Source organism: Etheostoma cragini, chromosome 3 (assembly GCF_013103735.1).
Source record: "Etheostoma cragini isolate CJK2018 chromosome 3, CSU_Ecrag_1.0, whole genome shotgun sequence".
Lineage (NCBI taxonomy): Eukaryota > Metazoa > Chordata > Actinopteri > Perciformes > Percidae > Etheostoma > Etheostoma cragini.
Genome location: NC_048409.1, coordinates 14,180,359 through 14,202,091, shown reverse-complemented (window position 1 = coordinate 14,202,091; position 21,733 = coordinate 14,180,359). Strand labels below are relative to the sequence as shown.

General features: G+C 40.0%; 2 protein-coding genes across 6 annotated transcripts in view; both read right to left on the bottom strand.

Annotated features, from left to right (window-relative positions):
- Positions 1–17,309, bottom strand: part of sept4b (septin 4b) — a 46,424-nt gene extending 29,115 nt beyond the window's left edge. The window contains exons 1-2 of one of the 3 annotated variants that reach the window (XM_034867104.1): positions 17,078–17,309; positions 13,075–13,082 (exon numbers count right to left, since the gene is read on the bottom strand). In XM_034867104.1, the coding sequence (XP_034722995.1) occupies positions 13,075–13,082; positions 17,078–17,129 (60 nt within the window). In that variant the 5' untranslated portion in view covers positions 17,130–17,309. The remainder of the gene's footprint in view (positions 1–13,074; positions 13,083–17,077) is intronic. The other 2 variants (XM_034867097.1, XM_034867100.1) reach the window with 2 other exon arrangements.
- An 866-nt stretch (positions 17,310–18,175) lies between these two features.
- The window catches only part of limk1a (LIM domain kinase 1a), a 52,913-nt gene continuing 49,355 nt past the window's right edge, over positions 18,176–21,733 (bottom strand). For all 3 annotated transcript variants that reach the window (XM_034864277.1, XM_034864287.1, XM_034864298.1), the window contains one exon: positions 18,176–21,441. In XM_034864277.1, coding sequence (XP_034720168.1) covers positions 21,273–21,441 — 169 coding nt within the window. In that variant the 3' untranslated portion in view covers positions 18,176–21,272. The remainder of the gene's footprint in view (positions 21,442–21,733) is intronic.

The window sequence follows — 21,733 nt, the reverse complement described above, 5'->3', positions numbered from 1 at the left end:
TGAGGCAGTTCTGAAGGCAAAAGGGGGTCCAACCCGTTACTAGCATGGGGTACCAAATAAAGTGGCCGGTGAGTGTATTTTGGTTACTACATATGTTGAATTGGGTGGTATCATTTCCATTAAAACATTTAGAAAATGCCACAAAGAAAGATAACATTACCCACTGCATCATTTTCCAAAAATTCAAATAGGAGCTGATGTGCACCTCCAAAATGTGGATGAAGCTATTGGATGAAGCCAAATGCTGACTTGCAGGAGTGATATCTGATAGCACTGGTGAAGGGAAAGAACTTTCTTTTTACATTATGTTCAAGAATGAGGCCGACAGAGTAAATTGAGTGCACCTACAGCACACAAAAATTAAATTTAGAAGTCTGGAACTTGTTCACATCTGTCATTTTCTAACTTCTTGAACACAAACTCATGTCAAAGCAATTAAGGAGGACATTAAGGAGGGAGATGGATGAACAGTTCCAGTGCGTATTAATGTTTTTTGTCAATTAAAAATACATAATGTAGCTGGGATGTTGAGGATGCAATCAAATGGGTAAAGTACTTTCCACTGTGTGAATCATGCCTAAAAAGCTTTAAGCGGTGAGCTAATGTAGGCAGTAGGACATAGTTGGCACAGCAGAAGAAGTGGGCACCCCTTCCTCACAGTACAGACATCCGGCAAGAGTGGACGTTTACATAAATGAATAGAAATGTGAAAAATGCATAATTTCTGGGAAGGACTTTTCCTTCTTGTTCCCTTCCACTAGTTGGGAGCAGGAATCTGATTGCTGACCTTAGTCTGAATTCTCAGGCTAACTATTAATAGCCCAGACACCAGTGAGCGCAAGACTCCTAAATCAGCAGCCAGAGCTCGCTCACCAGGCCCTGTTTTAGTTTGGCTCTAGATGGACCAGGCCGTTGATTAGAAAGAAAAGCATTGCTCCTGAATCGCCTTCTCAACTCAAATTAGTCATTTTTCAGCATTTACAAGAAATATTACATTGCAGCTAAAAATATACCACACAGTCCAAACATGAATCTCAAAGATCTTAAATTTCAGCCTGGCATGCACTTCTAAGATATCAACGTCTGCAACTGCATTTAGGTGAAACCTGTCTTTTAAGCAGATTGGAATGTTTGCAACGTGACAATGCACAAGCCCTCAACATTTCTTCTAAGGCTAATACTGCAGAGAAGGGGGCACCCCTTTTGGCATGACTCCCAGGGAAACTGGGCAGCAATGGGAGAGACACAGCTACGCCATACCCAGACTGCTCATTCAGAGTGGGGAAACTTGTCTCCAGAAGAGAAAGGTATTATAATAGAATATTGGTGCACTGTAGTGGCAACATTAACAAGGGCTGGTTGTAATTCAGGTGAAAACTTGTCTAACTCCAGCAACAGATGAATGTGTGACAGGCTGCTGAAATGTGCTTTTAGACACGCTCAACTTCTGTCAGGCTGTAAATTAACTTTGTGTTTTATGGTGACAGAAATTTACTGCTCAAGCTTCTTTATGTCACACAGGATTTCAGTCGAAGCTTTTGTGTAATGTTTTCTTTCGTTAAAGCACCGGGGGATTGGTATACATTGTCTTGGGATGTTGTGCAATGCCAAAATATCTTTTTCCAGGCTCACTCACTGTGTGTCTCTCCCAGTGAAAACAATGTCAAAACCAAAAACAAAACAAAAGTGGTTGAGTGGAAAAGGCCTCAAGTGTCATTTTTAGTAAACAGGGTCTCAGAGCTGCATCTTACTGTCCGCCTACAACGTTTGTCAACCAAAATTACAAAAATACAACACTACTTCCAGTGCTAGTTCACTTTGACACTGCCGGAAATACACAGTCTTGTCTACTATAGTCACCTCTGAGAGCCATTTTAACTATTAGCAGCACACTGAGCCAAGGTCCCATATTTTGAACATACATTTGTACATGTCCTCAGTGTGCGTTTTGTAATTTGATCCAGTACATCATCAAAAGGTTAAACCCATTCCTTGTCCGTCGGGGGACTCCTAAAATATGTCACATTCCTCACAAACATAAATATCCCAAACAGGCGGCATGAGGCTGGCAGTCTACTGTGGCAATGGTTAACAGGTGGAGTGGAGGGGCAAGTACACTGAGGGTCTTTATTTACTGCCCAATGGTCTGCTCTGGGGTGGGAGACTTTACCGACCTGAAGGGGTCTTTTTTACAATCAAAAGCACTAGGCCTAGTAATACATTAGTACATCCAATGACATTAGATCCCAAAATAAATACCAAATGCTGGTTAAAATCTTTTTTTGAACAAAGTTTATTTCTACGTTTTTTTAAATACAGTTTAAGCATTTTTGGACTGATAGATATCCCCCACCATCCAATACCAAAGACTCTACTCAGCCACAAAATGATCCGAGCCTAAAGCATCAATACGGCTAAGGAAAGGTTGCCATATCAATGTAAACTTGTCGGCTCTAGTCAAACAAATTGTAGCATTGCACCGAAAGTAATAATCTGGCCACTGATTAGTGTAAGTTGTATGCATTTTAGTTTATTAGCAATTTGCAAGTGAGCCAAGAAGCTGTCACTGCTTCGGTAAAGCAAAGAAATCAGATGCTTAAGTGTGCTTTCATCACAGTTTCCTCGAGCCTTTCTGGCAGGAAGAAGAGAGTTTGGTTTGTTCTTTCCCCTGGCATCAGGAGACAGTCCCGGGTCAACTTATCTTCTGGTTGAACCAGCTATTTTGAAGGAATACATGTGTACATATATAGACTGAGGTGAGCTATGATAATTAGCTCTATCACATTCATTCTAAACATGAACCATTTATCAATGGTTTTCTAAAGTTAGCCCTAGCAGGTATGAACCAGTGACAATGAGAATAACACAACAGTCTGAATCTGCACTAATTTACGGAGATAACTTAAAGACTCTGTATGAAATTGACAATGACTTATATTGGCTTTCAACTAGTCAAAGTCAAACCTGAGTCAAGTCCAGCAGGTGAACACGCATAGTAGTGTGAGCTATTTAGGAGCCTGCCTGTGGCTGGAAATACAGTTCACTTCCACGGGTAAACAGTTTGACCTTGGAGGGGTCTAGATTTTACAGGAAATTGATCTGATCAATTTAACTGTAAATAAAGCGGTCAGTCACCCTCAGCAACACAGAAGTAGACAAATAAAAATGTTCAGATTGTGTCTCTTCAGTTTCTGATTTTACATCAGTGACCTAAAATTATCCTCATAGAGTGTGAGTATTACCCCATTCAGACAGTTATTGTATAGGAAAGCTATGAAAACAGTGTTTCAACTACTTTGAAAACCTTGTTTTTGTGACTTTGTTTCATTAAAAAACAAATACTAGGGATACTCAGGAGAAAGGTCTGAATTAACACTGCCAGTGTACATCACCCCATAAAGAGTTGCCCGTGGCAACATATTAATCTACTGAAACTACCGGATGTTTTTTTTGTTTTTTTACCACTTGTCTAAAAAAAGAGACTGGAAGAGGTTTTCCAACAGTAAAACTAAAGAAGTCTTTAACTCCTTATGATGCTTAAATGCTAAGGCCAGCTCCATAAAGCAGTTAATAATGGGCCTTCATGCTCTGTGTCCTATTCAAGATCACAACACACATACACACACACACACACACGTAATTAAAACTACCTCACACAGAGCAGCTGTAAATGAGTGTGTGGTTTCCTGCCAGTCAGAGGTTTTTGAAAACTATAGGTAACAATTTTGGTTAAATTTAAGTAATGTCATTGGTGATTTACTGCAAGTTCCCCTAAATTAGGAATTGTAAAAAGAAGTACAGGTATAAGGCTGAAAGAATTGTTTGTAAAACATACATTTTGTATTGTTATTATATTTCACCTCTGTCTCATTGTCTCCTCTGTCTAGTGCGAGATCGTCTGCATCCTAATGTCAAGCCTTTGAACGGTTGTCCTGTATTCTGAGTTCTTGTCGTTTTCGCTGGATTTGACCATTGCCTGTTTTTCTGGATTTCCCTTTGCCTGTCGTTTTTGGACACTGTTGCCTGTGAGTTTAGTAGCTTGCTAATAAAAGCATTGCATTTTAGATACCCAAGTCGTATATCTGTGGGTCTTTTTTCTGTTTGCGCGATACTGTGTTTTTTTAACACAGCCTTTACTAGAGCACAGGTGCACCCATCTTTGATAAAGTAATTTAGGGTGTTATGTCTCTATTATAGGTCCAATATAACAAATAACCACATAATTTACACAGATAAAACAGTGAACGTGAGAGGTTCATGAATATTACTGCACTGACAGATTGTCATATAGATAAAGTTCCAAAAATATCTTTGAGCATTGTGACTTTCACTACCCTTAGAATTCTGATGATGCCTAATGGAGGTTACTGTAAAATACATTATATTTAAGCTGCATGAGTTATGAAGAGCTAAAGCAGAACTTTTATCAGAACTTCAACCTACTTTTTACGGTTTACTTTTGGTTCAAAAACTTGCTCCTGAGCAGTGAGGGTGGAGGCACGTAGAGAGACCTGGGTATAAAAAGGGGTGCTGATGGGGTTTGAGCTTCTGGATAAAAGGAAGGTCAACATGCCACAGGTATGTGAGTGTGTTTATGTGGAGGTTAAAGAGATGAAAGCCTGGGAGCCAGAGGGAGTCAATCTCTCAAGTGAGACAGACTATTTTAGACAGACAGGGGAGCTCCCTTGTACACCGGACGACAAAAAGGAGAAAAAACAAGTTAAGAAAGAAGGGAGCATATGAAAGGGGAGAGAGTTTAAGGGGAATAGGGGGAGCAGGCTCTAGATATGGAGGGAGGCAGGAGTCACGTGTCTCCTCTTTGATCCTTCAATGAGTTGCACATGTTGCGGTGTTCACCCAGTTCGTATGATCCCAATTCTCACAGGAGACACTTCGTCGCAAATGCCGAACACTACACCAACACCACACCAAAGAAGACTCATTCAGACTTGCATACCTTACGGTCTTTGGATCAACGTTGTAATGTCACAGGCCAACATAAAACAAACAATACCCGGACAAGTACAGTGGAGCTCGAAAGTTTGGGCATCCCAGGTAAAACTTTGTATTAATGTGCAGAAAGAAGCCAAGAAAAGATGGAAAAATCTCCAAAAGGCATCAAATGACAGATAACATTCATAGAATATGTCACAAAAAGTTAGATTTAATTTCCATTAATTATACTTTCAAAATAACAGAAAACAAAAAAATGGCGTCTGCAAAGGTTTGGGCACCCTGCAGAGTTTATACCGTGTACTGCCCCCTTTGGCAAGTATCACAGCTTGTAAACGCTTCTTGTAGCCAGCCAAGAGTCTTTCAATTCTTGTTTGAGGTATCTTCTTCCTTCCAAAAGTCTTCCAGATCTTTGAAATTTCTGGGCTGTCTGTCACGCACTGCTCTTTTTAAAGTCTATCCATAGATTTTCAATTATGTTGAGGTCAGGAGATTGTGAAGGCCATGGCAAAACCTTCAGTTTACGCCTCTTGATGTAATCCATGGGGGATTTTGAGGTGTGTTTAGGCTCATTATCCATTTGTAGAAGCCGTCCTCTCTTTAACTTTAGCTTTTTCACAGATGGCATCAAGTTAGTATCCAAAATTGAATCAAAATTTGCTGAACATTTTTTGGATCAATTTTTCCTTCTACTCGTGAAATGTTCCCTGTGCCACTGGCTGCAATATAACCCCAAAGGATGATTTGTCCACCCCCATGCTTAACAATTGGACAGAGGTTCATTTCATTAAATTCTGTGCCCTGTCTTCTCCAAACGTACCTTTGCTCATTCGTGCCAAAAAGTTCTATTTTAACCTCATCGGTCCACAGAACTTGTTTCCACAATGCATGAGGCTTGTCTATATGTTCATTTGCAAATTTCAAACGCTGATTGTTGTGGTGAGGACGCAGAAGAGGTTTTCCTCTGATGACTCTTCCACAAAGACCATATTTGTACAAGTATCTCTTTATAGTGGAATGGTGTACCACAACTGCAGTGTCTGACAGGTCTTTCTGGATGGATCGTGGGTTTTGACTTGCTTTTCTCACAATCCTGCAAGTTGTTCTGTCTAATATTTTTCTTGGTCTTCCAAATCTTGCTTTAACTTCCACTGTTCCTGATGACTGCCATTTCTTAATTACATTCTGAACAGAGGATATTGGTATCTGAAAACGCTTTGCTATCTTTATAGCCTTCTCCTGCTTTGTGAACGTCAACTATTTTCAGTTTCCGTTTTTTAGACAACTGCTTAGAAGAACCCAATGGTGCTGATGGTTGGGGCAAGGTCAGATAAGTCTGGGCATTTAAAACCTTAAGATTGACATCACCTGGTCTTTCCAGACGATGATTGAGAACAATCCATGACACTGTCATGCCTCAGCTTTCCAAAGGGGGCGGTGCATGCTATAAACTCTTCAGGGTGCACAAACCTTTGCAGATGCCCTTATTTGTTTTCTGTTATTTTGAAAGTGTAAATGATGGAAATAAAATCAAACTTTTTGTGACATACAAATGTCTAATTCGAGATTTTTTCCATCTTTTCTTGGCTTCTTCATGCTCATTAATACAAATTTAACTTTAACTTTCAAGACCCACTGTAACTAAATGCCATGAGATGATCCAATCACACGAGGATTAGTTGACACTACTCTATTTCAAGACACTCCATTTAAATGGGAAATTGAATTCATTGGTTCCCAAAGAAAAAAAAAAAGTCTTGATAGAAAAGCTTAAAGCGGTCTGTTTTCAAACATAGCTGTGCAGATATTTTAAAAGAAAACAGACCGACATGAAAAGAAAGCTAAATGGATTTTTTTAGCGCATGTAGTAACATCAGTATGCAAAAGGAGCACATCAGATCACAACTGATTCTCAGTGAATATGCAAATCCTATTTTTACAAAACGCCAAAGTTACAGTTACACCTACAGTGCTGAGTCATTTGCAGTTGAACTGGAAACCGTTAATACTGCATATTAAATCTGTTTCCAGATCGAGAGAAAGAGCAGAAAATAGCAGTTGCTTTTGACTTATGGAATTCCAGAAAATATTTGCAGAAAACCCCTTTAAAGACTAGTAAAAACTGACTGACTGGTGGCGTGACAGTGTTGTGTTTATTTACGCAACTGATTTTTAAAAGGGATGGCTGTGTAGTGATATGGATTAAGTCACACACATGTGCTCACACACACCAAAGGGTCAGAGGAAGGAAAATTCACACACCGTGCTGATGGTCAATAAAAGTGCACCTGGTCTTTGACTCCCATTACATTTGATACTGTTTACCCGCACTGGGTGAGCAGCTGTTGTTGAAGGAACAGCAGATTTAAAAAGGAAAGTCAAATCCATATCCACAACCAAAAAAATAACTTGCTAATCGATGAATGAAGAACACCTATTTCTTCTTTATCCTCTCTTACTGAAACACCTCCTACCTCCTGGTGTCTTAAACTTTTAGCTTCATCTTTCCTCCATCGATCATCATGTCACAGCATACTAACACATTCCATGCTTTACTTACGCCAAAGTGCTTAAATCTGATACCACCATATGTATATGTTTTGTCTGTGTCTGCTGGTTATGTTGAGATTGATAGTGAGAAGAATACAGAAGGTTTCTTTGCTGTCGTGGTGTATTTTGTGTATGCTGGATTTTTATAACTGCGCAGACTTTCCACACAGTTGTTTTGGTCATCTAGAATGCCTTCAACACCACAGCATTTCCCCCTTTAATCTACATGATCTCAGACTATCCAATATCTGTGCTATTTTATATCTAAAACCTAGATCCTGAAGATAAACAGCTCAGGTCCACTGACAAAATCTCTGGGGACATTAACCATCCTTTACTACATCCCTTGTCCTCGAGAATATCTCCACCATCTCCCCTTCTCATCTTTTGGCTTGCCTAGCATTTCCTCTTAATGTCCTGCAGCATGGTGGCAGCATTTGGAAGGGTTTTCTCAAGGTGAGTGGAGGTTGCTGCAGCTGAGGGCAATGCTGCACCTGGACACTCACAGCTGTCATCTTTATGCATTAGCACATACACAGCTTTACACACACATGCAAGAAAATTCACACATACAGACTTCAGCACTCATGGCCACCATCAGAAGTTGTCAAACACATGTAGTGTTTAAATCTTAAGAAAAAAAACACCTGAAAGACTACTCCTGTCAGGTTAACACCTGTTGAATATGATTTGGTGGCATTTTAAAAATATAAATTATGGACTTGGGGGCTCACAATGTTGCATACAAAATGCATATTATTCACCTAAAAATACATTTGTACACATTGCATTTAAAAAACATGCTTTTAATATGACCATTTGTTTGTAGTGGTTCTGATACTGATATTTTAACAACTTAATGTCTTAATTTGTTATCTGCTTGATATGTAGCCCTGTGTTCCCAGTGCCTGCAGTTAGAGTAAACTCTCTCTATTTGCTCCCAGAGGCACAAAGATAAGATCATGCATCCTAGCTCTCAGCCTAGGCTACTGTCCATCTTAACAGAGTGTGGTTGATACTCCGCCTGAGCTGTGTGGAACTTGTCTGTGTTGAACACTGAAACACAAAATATGGGAAGTTGCAGTAAGAGAAAAACTCAGAATTTAAGAGTATAAACATTTCCTAAAATGCCTTTCAACAACACAAACAGAACAGGCCTAAATCTGCGTTATCACAATGTGGGTTTTATTAAAAGCATGACAGTCACTTTGGGGAAAAAGTCAATGTCGTTTATAAAACATGCATAATGCCTTCAGGATTAATTGCATCCTTGACTTTTAAGCAATAAATCATAGGTTGACATCTTTAGGTAATATTTGCCATATGCTTGTTAAATCAGAAAAAAACCTTGGGCATTTACATCTGCCATTTTATAAAGCCTTTTCCTTTATTAATCTTCACAGTAACAGCAGTGGAAATAATGTTTCCCTTCTTCCTCATGTTAACATGAATAAGCCTGAATAAGACTAATAAACCATCGAAAAATGAAACTCATACAAAAATGCCAATATTTGTGTCAATGTTTTAGCTGAGCTACAGTACGTTGGTTGTAGTCACCAACTATTGAAGTATGACCTAATGACTGCATAAACTACACACGCATCAGTCAAACTATAAGAACACCCCTGCATTTAAATATATTTTCAGTAGGCTGATCCCATAAGGATTGGACAAGAATGCTCTGGAGGAATTTGAGAGTTGTCCCACAGAGGTTAGGGACGAATGCTGCAAATACTATAACTGTGCAATGTGAAAATAGAATTTGAGTATGCCAAAAAATTAAAAACACCCAGACTTTAGATGTGAATAACAAACCATGCATTCATTTCCACAGCTACATCAGTGATTGTCACCGTTGTAGAGAACATGCAGTCCTTAGATGGAAGCCTCTCAAATAAAGAACAGCTGCATCAAAACAAAAATGATCTGTATACAGAAAGAATCCTTTACTCCCTTTTATCATGGCGGTAAGAAAGCTTTGATAACCACTGCCATGACCTCAACACCAACACCCCTTCCTACCAGGAAGCTAATCATCCCTGGGTTAGTAGAACAGGGTTGTGTCGCCGTAGCATTTCAAACGTTGCTAGATGAGTGCAGGGACCTTGGTGGGGGCCATGGGAAATGGGCTGATATTATTTATAGCGGGTGGGGGGCTTGGCAGAGGCCACTTCTATGAGGCTTTGGAGGAATGTCTAAGGTCGCCCTCTAACCAAACTTCTGCAGAGTGCTGAGGCTGGAGGTTGGGAGGCTAGCTCTGGCTGACGTGGGACATCTGCAGAGATGAAGACACGAGCCAATTAGCTTGGGGGTCCGGTGAGCAGGCCCAGCAGGGACAGGAAGGAAGCAGAGAGCTTAGGAAGTTAGGATGTCAGAGGAGGACCAAATAGGGCAATTCAGCAAGCCATTTTAAAGCACGCCGTTTACAAAAAGGAGGCAAAGACTATTAACAGCAGTCTTCAAGCAGATATTCCAGTGAGGTTTGCACAGGAATGCATAGAAAGAGAGGACACATATAGATTAAATAGCAGATGATCAGATCCTTTCTGTAGTAACTCTACAGCTGTAAAACATCTATGTGTAGATTCTGTGTGCTTTACGGTATTTGGTAAAAGTGTTTGGTATTCTATTTGTTGCGTAACTAAGCATCATGTCTAGGATCATTTTGAGTCTGTAGTTGTTGTTTTACAGATATCTTTAACAGGCACGGTAGGAAAAGCACAAGAGTTACTAATAACATTAACAATGGCTCTGTTCTATTCAAGTGAACCAGTAAGTCATGACAGTGTGACCGTCAGACAGCATAACCAATACCAGAACCCTTAAAACTGTCCTCATTAATTTGATTATTTACTCTGGTCTTCTCAAATGTGACACGTCAAAATGTCTTTCTCGAGTAGGGCCTATTCAAATGCATATATTGATTATACTCTTTCTAACTATGTTGCACCAGAATATAGTAAATGTGGGCAACAAAAAATATTGTAAAGATTTTTTTTAGGCATTTTAGTCCTTTATTAGACAGGATAGCTTGAGACGTGAAATGGGAGAGAGCGGGGGAATGACATGCAGCAAAGGGCCACAGGTGGGAACCGGACTGAGCCTTTGTACGTGGAACGCACGCTCAACCAGGGGATCTATCCAGGCGCTCCAATTTTTTTTTTACTAGCTACAAAAACAAATCAAACGTACCCACAGCATTTCCCCATGTGATGATTATACCCAACATTAACCTCCATAATCCATATTGAATGAAAGGTACATTCACCTTACAATACAGCTTCTCTTCCTGTGGAAAAACTGGCTCTTACAAAAGAATAATGATGGCGTCAATCTTTATAGCAAATCCCTCTTTAAGCACTCATCTTTCACCATCTCTTTATTGTTGTCTTACAGCGACCTTGTATTCAGTGAAGTGTTGCGTGCCTGCTTCCTAACCCGATTGTTTGCCCTTGCATCAAACTGAAAGAGCCCATAGGGCCGCCTGTCAAAACCAAGCCCACAGACCAAAAACCAACCGCTGCAGCCTCTATTTCTGCATCACCAATGTGCCATGATCACACAGTGAATTGCACTGAATGCTCAGAGAGTAAAGCCCACACACTGTTCCTTAGTGGTTATTCAAAATAATATCCGGTTTTACTGATGAGTGATACGCCACCCTCCCTCACTGAAGGGCTCACAGAGTAGAGTGTCACTAGTGCTGGTGTGTGGATTGACTAAAATACTGTATAAATGATACAATTACTGCACAGGCAAGAGTACAAAGTTAACATTTGATACTATATAGTGGTCAGATGATAACAACTACATATGTAAAGGGAGAGAGAAAAGTTGTTTTAAATCTAAGTGAAATCTTCCCAATCTAACACATACAGTGTCAAACTATGAAGTCAATGTACTATGAATGTCATCAGATCATGTCTCACACACCTATCATTTGACATTCCTGTGACTTAATTGCTTGCATTGTTTTGTCTCTTTAACAATGAAATGTAAATCAGTGTACAAATGGGTGTGGTGCATCATATCTCCAAATTCTGCCATTCCAGTTTGCAAATGAATGCAATGAGTGTGCACACACAAGCAGTGACAGCAAATGTGGAAAACAGGCACAGCTACAGTGGAAACAGAGGAAAGAGAAAGCATCCACTGCAGTAGCTAGCAAGCTAATGGGCTAATAAAGTCCAAGTATAGACTGACTACACTTTGGCTGCAGTGGCAAGTAGCATATGAAGGAGCAGGAAGCTAATGGCTAGTTGAGTAAAAGCCACAGAGGAATGCACCATGCTTAGTGTGTGTGAGTGAGTGAGTGAGTGAGAGAGAGAGAGAGAGAGCGCGAGAGCGAGAAACCGGTCCTCTTCTGCTTCTCTGTCCACAGCTGGCACTGCCCACAAACAGTGACGTAATTTTATGTGTGTGCATGTCTGTGAGGTTATGTGGCATTTTTTTGGCTAACAAAAGGAAACCACAGCCACCCTCTGCTCCACCACACCCCATAGTGTTGTGCGGTGTACATTGCCGAGGTGTGGGCGCAGGGGAAGGGCACTTTAGTTATGTCAACCTGGACTGAATGATGGCTTTCAGAGGAGAGATACATTGTTTTTAATGAGAATCACACAATGGGTGGGGTTTTACGAGCAGGAACTAAATAGACTGTAGATGTGGTTAACCTGCTTATTTAATCACATACCCAGGAAGACATGTGCCAAACCATCATTACCAGTGACCAGTGAACAGCGGCAGCACCGGCGGCCCGGGCCATGGACAGATGATGACAGTTTCGTCTCAAGGTGTTTTCTCTGTCAGCACACCCTGCAGCATTGTCACATAGACTAGGAATGTTGCTGAGGAAGGAACCAGGGTTTGTCACACCCATACAGAACCACTGCTCCCCACCCTTCTATTAGCTGTTTGGGCTTGAAAACAAACACAGCTCCCCCCCACCCCTACTATTCATCCCCACACAACCCAGCCAAACACAGCTGTGGGGCTGTGGGATGTAGACAGTGACATAGAGAAGGGGAGTAGAGAAGAGGAAGGATGGGGGGAGTTTTGACACTGAAGTGGCAGGCTACTTGAGAGGCAATAACAGGTGAGCACCATCCCTAGATACACTTCAGGAGAACTGCTGACTCTGCTGAAGGACAATCAAGCTGTTTGCTAAGAGAAAAGGCAACTAAAAACACTAAAATGGAAAGAGTGAAACTCAGCAGGTACACAAACAAAGCTAACACACCAGATTCTCAGTCGTCACTTTTTGACACAAGGAACGTTACATGCTCAGTTTGAACACTTTGAACACAGTAGGCCGTGGCTTCAGCAAAGTTAGAAATTCTCAAATGTAAAGGGATTCACTTATTTGCACCTTTAAAACATAAATCCCTTTCAAATGAACACAAACAGCACAACAACCCTCCTGAATAGCAGTGACGATCGGGGGTAACATGGGCTGACATCAACAAACCCCTATGTCCTCATTTTGGCAAGATAATCGAGGCCAAATCTCCCTCCACCAGTGACCTACTTCGTCTTCGGCAGCAGATTTCAGGAAAGGTTTTAGTTTCTTACCTCATCATCTGTTAAGAGGAGGGTGATTGATCCACAGTAGAAATTATTTCAAAATCCACATCCAAAGGAGGTCATACACAGAAGAAAAGAAGAGAAACACAATTCTGTCAACACGTTGAAAATACATCATCTGACAGACAACAAGTTGGGTGAACATGTATGTGAATAACACTCGTATTAATCTGAAAACAACTGATCAATGCTAACATGCTTCATTATTTACAAATATGATGCAAAAAAACCCAAATCTAAGCATTATTTATAATAAGACAGCCAAGAAACCTATTTGTGACACAGACTTACTGTAGAGCAACTAGTTAAATAATTATACAACCTACCAACACATTCAACTTCTGCACATCTCTAGACCTTTTTAGGATGCCTTCAAGAGTTTTAATTTAAAAAAGGCTGAGCACCATCATTTTCTGTTTTTTGGGATCAAGATCTAACTATTTATCCATCTATCTATCTATCTATCTATCTATCTATCTATCTATCTATCTATCTATCATGCTTGTGTTCCCCAAATAAATTGGTGGAGAGCCCCTTGTATTTTTTTTTTTCTCGAGGATCGGGCTGCAACAATACAAGACATTCATTATTACAGGACAATACATTTGGAAAACTACCCCGCTGTTTCAGTTCATGTCAGTTTGTGTCAGGGAACAAAGCAGGTGTGACACGCTCAGTAATGATACTGGCACTAATCTCAAAGTCTGGCACTTTCAGATCAGTTGGCCTCTCCAGTAATTTGTCGTGAGCAGACACCGGTCCAAACCGGCCATTTACTGATTCTTCCAGTTCTTAAGAGGAAAAAAACATTTCTTTACTCCAGAGCCACCTGTTATGGAAAAACTCACTGACAGTTTTAAATATATTGATTGACTACTTTTCAGGACTATCCCCACCTGTCATCTCACAGAGCCGACAGTGCTTCGGTGACTAAAATACAATGAAAGCCTTTGTCACCATTTACAACCACGTCAGGAACAGCACAAATGTTCCAGTTGACAGGCGGAGCTTCAGTTGCCCCCGCATATGGACAATATATAATGTATGAGCCACATATTGCTGCTGCTGCTCTTTAAAACAGAATTGGCATCAGTATGCATCACTCCAGATGCACTTTGAGTGAAATTACTGTGGCGGGATGACATGCAAATAAGACTCCTGTGCACTGTTGACAGAGCAAACAAATGAACAGATAAATTAAACATCCACAACTGCAGCTATCCAAAAAATGGCTGCAAATTCAGATCGGAATCATGTTATTACATGAACTTTAGAACATGAGATCAATGTTAAATTCCCATGTTGTGCTATAATGGCTTCTCGCTTGACTTGCTAATTTTTCTTGTGGTTCATCTCTTGACCTACATGCTGAGATCCTCCACCAGTGAGGCCGCCAGCGCAGCCACAGACAGCGGCGAGGGTTGTCACTTCTCTCCACAAGGCTTTGCCTGAGGAATATTTGCTAATGCTACCTGGGCCTCCTATCAACGCCACTCACTTTCCTACAGGGTGCCTCGCACAGTTGTTGTTTTTAAGTGAGTCTGGGCTGATGTCTGGGATTGGTGTCGTCGAGTGTGGAACGAGAACATGTGCTTAATTAGTTAAAATGGGTTATAGGCTCTCAATAAAGCAGCCCCAGTTTCTAGTCCACATACAGCTCAAGGGTCAGTTTAGCTACTAATAGAGTTCAGCTACAAAGTTTTGAGTTTATAATTCCCCAACTGACATGTGTAAACAGTTCTGCAAAGAAATATCACTAAAGGACTGTTTAGACAATATTACAGTGAGCTGAAGCAGGAAAAGACATGGAAAAACTAACATTTGAAATTATCACCAAGATGTAAAATCGGAAGTGGGTCCACAAAAACATGACTTTACAGAGATACTAAAGGGGAATTTCAGGGCGTACAATTTCACTTTCTGGTTAGGATAAGATAAGATGACCAACCACATAGAAGATAAACTTTTGCACATGCAACATGGATTTCAAATAGATCCGTTTTTCATGGTACTTTTATGGTTTCTGGTTAAACTATTGCAGTCGTATACTCGTATATTTAGATCTATCTATGTACCTTAGTCATAGCATACAGATTGTTACGAGAAAAAGGGAGCAATTGGACACATACATGGTCATTAAAGCTTCTGCCACACATTGTTGAGCCTTCAAGCCCTCTATCAGCTTTGGTTTATGTTTGTAATAAAACATAATTGTCACAGGTTCAGCACAAGATCAATACACGCAAGAAGAATAAATAAATACCACATGGAGGCTCAGCTTTATCTACATACTGAAAGCTGCCATCACCTTCCACTATCTTCTCTCTTTCTTCTTTGTCGTCAACACAGCAGTAGAATACCAAAGGGCAACAGTTTCAATGAGCCAGATGTATTAGTGTGACTTCAGCCTCCGGTGCACCAGGTCATGAGACTAATGTGCCAGGAAATAAGCTACTTTCTTTGAATAGGCTGGGAGCCAACAGACATGATAAGACACAGGGGATACGGTTTAAAACAGACAACTAAATCTCTATGATGCTACCAGACAGAAAGTATGGAGTAAAGTTAGAATTGGCCCAATTAACAGGCTGGGCCAATATATCAGATGATGAATGATATTAGCTTATTGCAGATATATCATATAGATGTAACTATGTCTGATTTATGTTATGTGCCAGTGCTGAATGCACTGACAAGTGATTTTTCACCTGTAAAATGTCCCTTTAAGTGCATTGTGGTAACAATGAGCGGACTATTGGGTCCTCTGTCGACCATTCAGGAGCTGGCCCAGAAAAGACGCCTGTCAAATGCAAAGAGCATCATCAAGGACCCCACTCACCCTGACCACTGACTGCTTTCCCACCTCCCCCATGGAAGGAGGTACCGCAGTCTGAGAGCAGGGACGGTAAGATTCAAAAACAGCTTCTTCCCCACTGCTGACAGACTATGAAACACACTAAAACAGTCCAATCAATCTGACTGTTCATATTTAAAATAATCTGTTTGGAAATGCACCTTATTTCACTTTAAATACGGATATTTATACTTTGTACTCTTTCCCAACTGTATGTATCTAGTATCTCGTTATTTATATTTTTCAGGTTTTTTTAGACGTCGTATATTTATATTTATCACTCTACATGCTCTGCACACCCATGTAAGCATTTGAGCATTTATTTATTTGAATTCATTTAACTACTAACTTGACTTTTCCACAGTGTTTTTAAGGTGGTGTTTCTTTTAAGCTGTGAACTTATTAATAATTAATAATTTGGTACTACATTGTACTGTTGTATGACAATAAAGAATCTGGAATCTTGAATCTTAAATCTTGAATGTTACGAATTTCTTTAAAAGAAAGTCTGATTGTTAAACTCTCAAGTATCAATATTATAATCTGTTTCAAAAATCCAGTCATGGTCAGGCATGGGAGTGAGGCAGTGATCTCATTTGGGTTAGAGAGTAAAGCTTGCTGACAACAAACTGAGCCAGAACTACTTGTTTTAGACTGCTGCAGGGTCAATAAACAAGTCTTTCATGCCTTAGTTTGCCGGTGTGCTATCCAGCTAACACTATATCTCCGGTCCAGAAATAGTTTATTGTGGCGAATCTTGGTCCCACTCTTGCATAACTGTGGAATTACAGTGAAGGCTGCTGATGCCGTCCCGTGTGGAGCTCAAACTGCAGGCTTTTCGGTGATTTTCGTTTAGCAGAACGAAGTGTAGCCTACCCTCCAGTGAAAGTGTAATTTCTCTATACTCTTATCATCGGTTTACAAACCTGGATAATTTGACTCGTAGCTAGACTCGATATAATTATCATGCTTGACGAGTATATTTATGGTGCGTGCCAACGCAGCTCCGAGTGTCCTTAATGAAGGAAAACACGGTGTGTAACGTTAGGCTTAATTGTGGGTAAGCACTAATGTGCTACACTAGCATAGCCAGAGTAACACATCCATCACACAGCGTCAGATGTTAAGGATACTGACCGTGGTTGAAGATTGTGGACCGAAACCGGTTGTTGCTGGACGAATGTTCCATCTTTTAAAGTTTCAGCTGCGACCTTCTTCTTCTTTGCCTTTTTTCTTCGTCTTCTTCTTCGGTATTCTTGCTTAATTCCCTCTCTCAATCCCAACACAACTGAGGCGAAATGACAGCCCGTGTGTTTGACCGGACAAACCCGTCCCCCTTGTGCGTGTGTACACACAAACACACACACACACACACATCCCGCACGATGACGTCACGAGCTGTTGCAGCAGCAGCAGCAGCGTCGGAATGAAAACAATCGCACGTGGATGCGATGGGATGGGGTCACGTGCACCCGCAATGGAAAAGAAAAGCACCATTCCTCGCGGAAATGAACGGTGGTAAGGTAATTGTTAGCATCAGAGGCACAGTGCACAAATAGAACAACTAAGTGTAGCCTATTTCAATGTCATGTCACAGAAGAACCACTATCACTGGTCCCGCACAGTGTATACAGGGGTATGTTGGAGTAGGATTCACCATATGTCCTCCTATGGTTATTAATGTAGTAGGTTAGCTGATGTGCTTCACTATTATTTCAATATTACTTGTTACACTAGTAGTATACAGTCAATGGTGAAATATGGCAAAGTACAAAATGATACCTGTATTTCAGTCTTGAGGTATTTTTGAGACACTTGAGTACCTTCCTTTGACTAGCCTATTTCATTACGTCATAAAAAAAAGTTTGTTTTTACATTTACATATACTTGAAAGCTAATAGTTACTTAGTATTTTAAAATCAAGATTTTACTTACAAAAAATGTGGCCTAATTTCTCTACCTCAATTACAACATTAGTGACATCTGGTGGTCAACATTTCTAATGAATTCATCTTTTCTTTTCTAAGAAAATGAAAGCCCCATCTTTAACACTTTTATGAAGCCAACACATTTTCTTCTAGCGTGAACTCAGAAGATGTTGCACGTTATTAGTACTTACATACTTTGCTCTGCTTCAGTCGTACAGATGTAGACGAAGGCTAATGATAGAGTGAATATGAATAGACCAACAACAACTGATAGAGATCTAATCATTAATGTGCACACTTTGAGTCTTTGTTTCAGAAGCAACAGTTTTATTTTTAGCTGTGACCAAAGGAGAGAAAAAAAAAGTCGCCTCCTCAGAGTCTAAATGTTCACGTTCAGGATTAAAGTGCAGAATTGTTTTCACAGCTTGTGTAAAAAAATTAAATACGACCAAAAAAAGGAAAAGAAATATAATATTAAAATATCAAAACTAACAATGGAAATCTGGAAAATATAAATATGATACAGAACAAGATAAAACATAATACATCATAGTATCAGCAATGATATTCAATCCACAGGCTTGCACTTATGATACATAAAAAAAGAAATCAGTTCACGTTTTTCGAGTCGTTGGCAAGGCTAGCTTACAACAAAGGCACAGCATTGTTCAGAGGTAACGATCCTTTGCAGAGAAGTGCTGTGGCAACATTCTCAATGATCCTCAACACGTCCTCACAGACACACCAGACATGCTCGACATGGCTCAGACCGGAATGGAGGAGAAACATGGCAAAGCCACTCGTGTACACAACATGCCCGCGGACAAACACATTAACCAAGAGGGGCTGGTTTTACAGAAGCATATTTTTTGTTATCAAGCTACACATTGACAGAAAGTTACATGCTCTCTAACAAGTCTCACTGTTACTGTTAAATGCTGCTTTCCTATTAAGCTGCTGAATTAACTGAATTGTGAAGTAAGCTCCAGAAAAGTAGGGCCCTGAGCCAAAAGCGGGTGATGAGGAAGTGAGAAAGGCCAGTTTAAGTGCTCTATTATCAGAAAGACCAGCAGTAGTTGCAGCCGCTGTGGGCATCACATACGAAACCAAGCAGTCAGAAACAACGCAGAACACCGTTCACAAAGGAACAGTCTATAGGCAGCAGGCAGAGCTGGGACATCACATCCTCTTGGTAGCAAAGACATTCTGCAGACTTACAGACAAGCTTAAAAAGCTAAATATAGTCATTCTTTCTTTGACTTTAAGATACTGAGGGATAAAAAGGGGTCCTGCTAAAACTGTATTTAAAAATTGACTCATGCACAGAAATGCATTTAAATACTCAGAAACTGTTTGCTATCAAGAGAAAGAATATCCCAGGTCCCATTTTTACAGTTGAAAGGCTCCATCAGTGTCTTGCATTCATATATCAACCTGAACTGACATATTTTATTTCTTTATCACAAGTAGCCCAAGAAAGGAAATTAACAAACATGGCTTTAACCAACCATTTGGAAATATAGTGCAAATTAAAGTACTCAAATGTATACAAAAGGATCAGTGGTTATATATATATATAAAAAAAACAGATGGTGCGTTTTTTTAATATTTCTTTTTTAGCTTGACTCTTTCATTTTGTTTTCTTATTTAAAATGACATCATTTAGAGACAAAAATAGCTCTGTTTAGAAGCGAACCAACATAGTACATCATGCAGCTCATGAAAACCACAGAAGGAAATAAAAATAAAATAAAAGATTTTTAGATTAGAGACAGAAAATGTTAGAAGGTGCAAGAGAGCTATCTGACAGGGGAAGAGATGATATTTGAGGAGTGCCCATATTTATGCAATGAACACAGAAAGATGCCAGGACAGACACATATATACAGTGATATGTACAGCTAGCATTTACATGTAAACAAACAGTGGATCATCCACAGGACGTGAGACAAATATGTGGAAAGACAGCTGACATGATGAGGCAGTACTACTTTACAGTACATGAGAAAAGAGTGAATAATTAACAATAGATTGATTCCCCTAAAATTCTCAAATCATATGTAATTAGAGTTGATCATAATATGCCGATTTAGTTCAGCAAGTTTAGTATGAATAGATAATCCAGTATTACAATTAAGTTTACTCCAGCACACCTCTATGGGTGCATGAACTCCAAGAGGACCAATCAAATGTTTAGAAACACTTTTTGGATAGGGGAAATTACATAATGTAACATTTACTGAGTTTGAAATAAGGGTAAGGGACAGTTTGTGGTAATTGGATTATCTCAAATGCTAAAGCCCCTAACCTCAGCCACAGTTGTGACAATGTAGAAAAAAACAAAACAATGAAGCTTTCAGCTGTGCCCTTTTGACTTCTGTCAAACTGGAACTCTTCTTAATTTCAACTGGTCGGCCAATAAAAATATGGCAATGTAGCGTACGTATATAAAATATGTCTGTACATTTACAATATTTAAAACATTTACAATGTCGCCAGCTATGTACACTGGCATGTGTTTTAATGGATAATATGCCACGTCAATATGAATGTGATACGCTAACCGCTCTTTAAATTGGGAGAAAACATACCAAATCTATGCAAAAGATGTGTTCCTTAATGTTTGGTCAGTGCTACACAATTAATGGGGGAGAGGGGCCCAGACACACGTAGGTCTTGTAGTTTATGACCAAATGTGCTCAGAGGGACACGGTGAACCAGGACAGCATTATTTACACTCATGCACTCCTCAGTGAACTATTTAAAGCTTAAAAGGTTTTGTTTGACTCGTAGTGGAAAACAAGTTGATCTCAACCTTTATGTCTTAAGCGACTGGCGGGCCCCTCTCCTTTGCATTTTTCACAAGTTCCGTTTTGATATACAAACCAAAATCAAAATCAAATCAAACCAAACTCACACAGAACCGCTAGCAAACACATACTGCACAATGTACTCTGTAGAGGACCAAAGTGAGGAGGCCGTATGCCTTGATTTTTGGACTACTTTCTCCATATGAATATACACACTACAGTAAGTACAGTAAGTATTCTTGATTAAATCTACATGATTTAAGACTTGAGTCATGATTTGAAAGTTTGTCTGATTGCATATGACACTTTAGTTTCGGGTGCAGCAAAATCAAGCTATCATGTTCAATGTCTCTTGATTTGACTTTGAATGCGTGTGTGTGTGTGTGTGTATATGTGTGCTTCTTGCACAGGTGGCTTTTTCAGATCCACATTTCCCCCTGAGTCTGCTCATTAAGCCTGAGCGAGCCTGCGCCCGCAGCTTCAGACATGGAGGAGTATTTACACGACTCCTCCAGCCACTGCTCTGCCAGAGTCAGGCGTTCACTGCCCTGTGGGGTTCACTCTAACTTCAAACTCCTCCAGTTGTGTTAAGCCCTACTCTGGCTGTTCAGGGTGGGTGTGCAGGCCGTTTTCAGGGCGAGTGATGCTGTGGTTCTCCCAGAAGGCCTTGTGCAGCTGATCCACTTCCGACACCAGCGGTAGACCAATGTCCAAGTGCATCTTCAGGTTCTCCAGCCACTCCTCCAGTTTGGAGAATGCTGGCCTAAAAGATTAAGAAAGGAGATAGGGATCTCAGTATAAAATATTTGTATTATATTTTATTTTATCTATGTTTATTTGTGTATATTCACTCCAAAACACAATACAACATAGTCCTCTTACCCAGAATTCTGGGTTTCACAGCAATTTGCTAAAGCTTATAGTTGTAGCTCACCCAATACAGTGTGAGGCATCTTACTTATGCTGCTCAAGCATTAAAAATACATACAGAAAAACTCAATAAGTCTCTTTCCAGATATTATGAAACGGTCTCCCATGACAATTTACGGAACTTG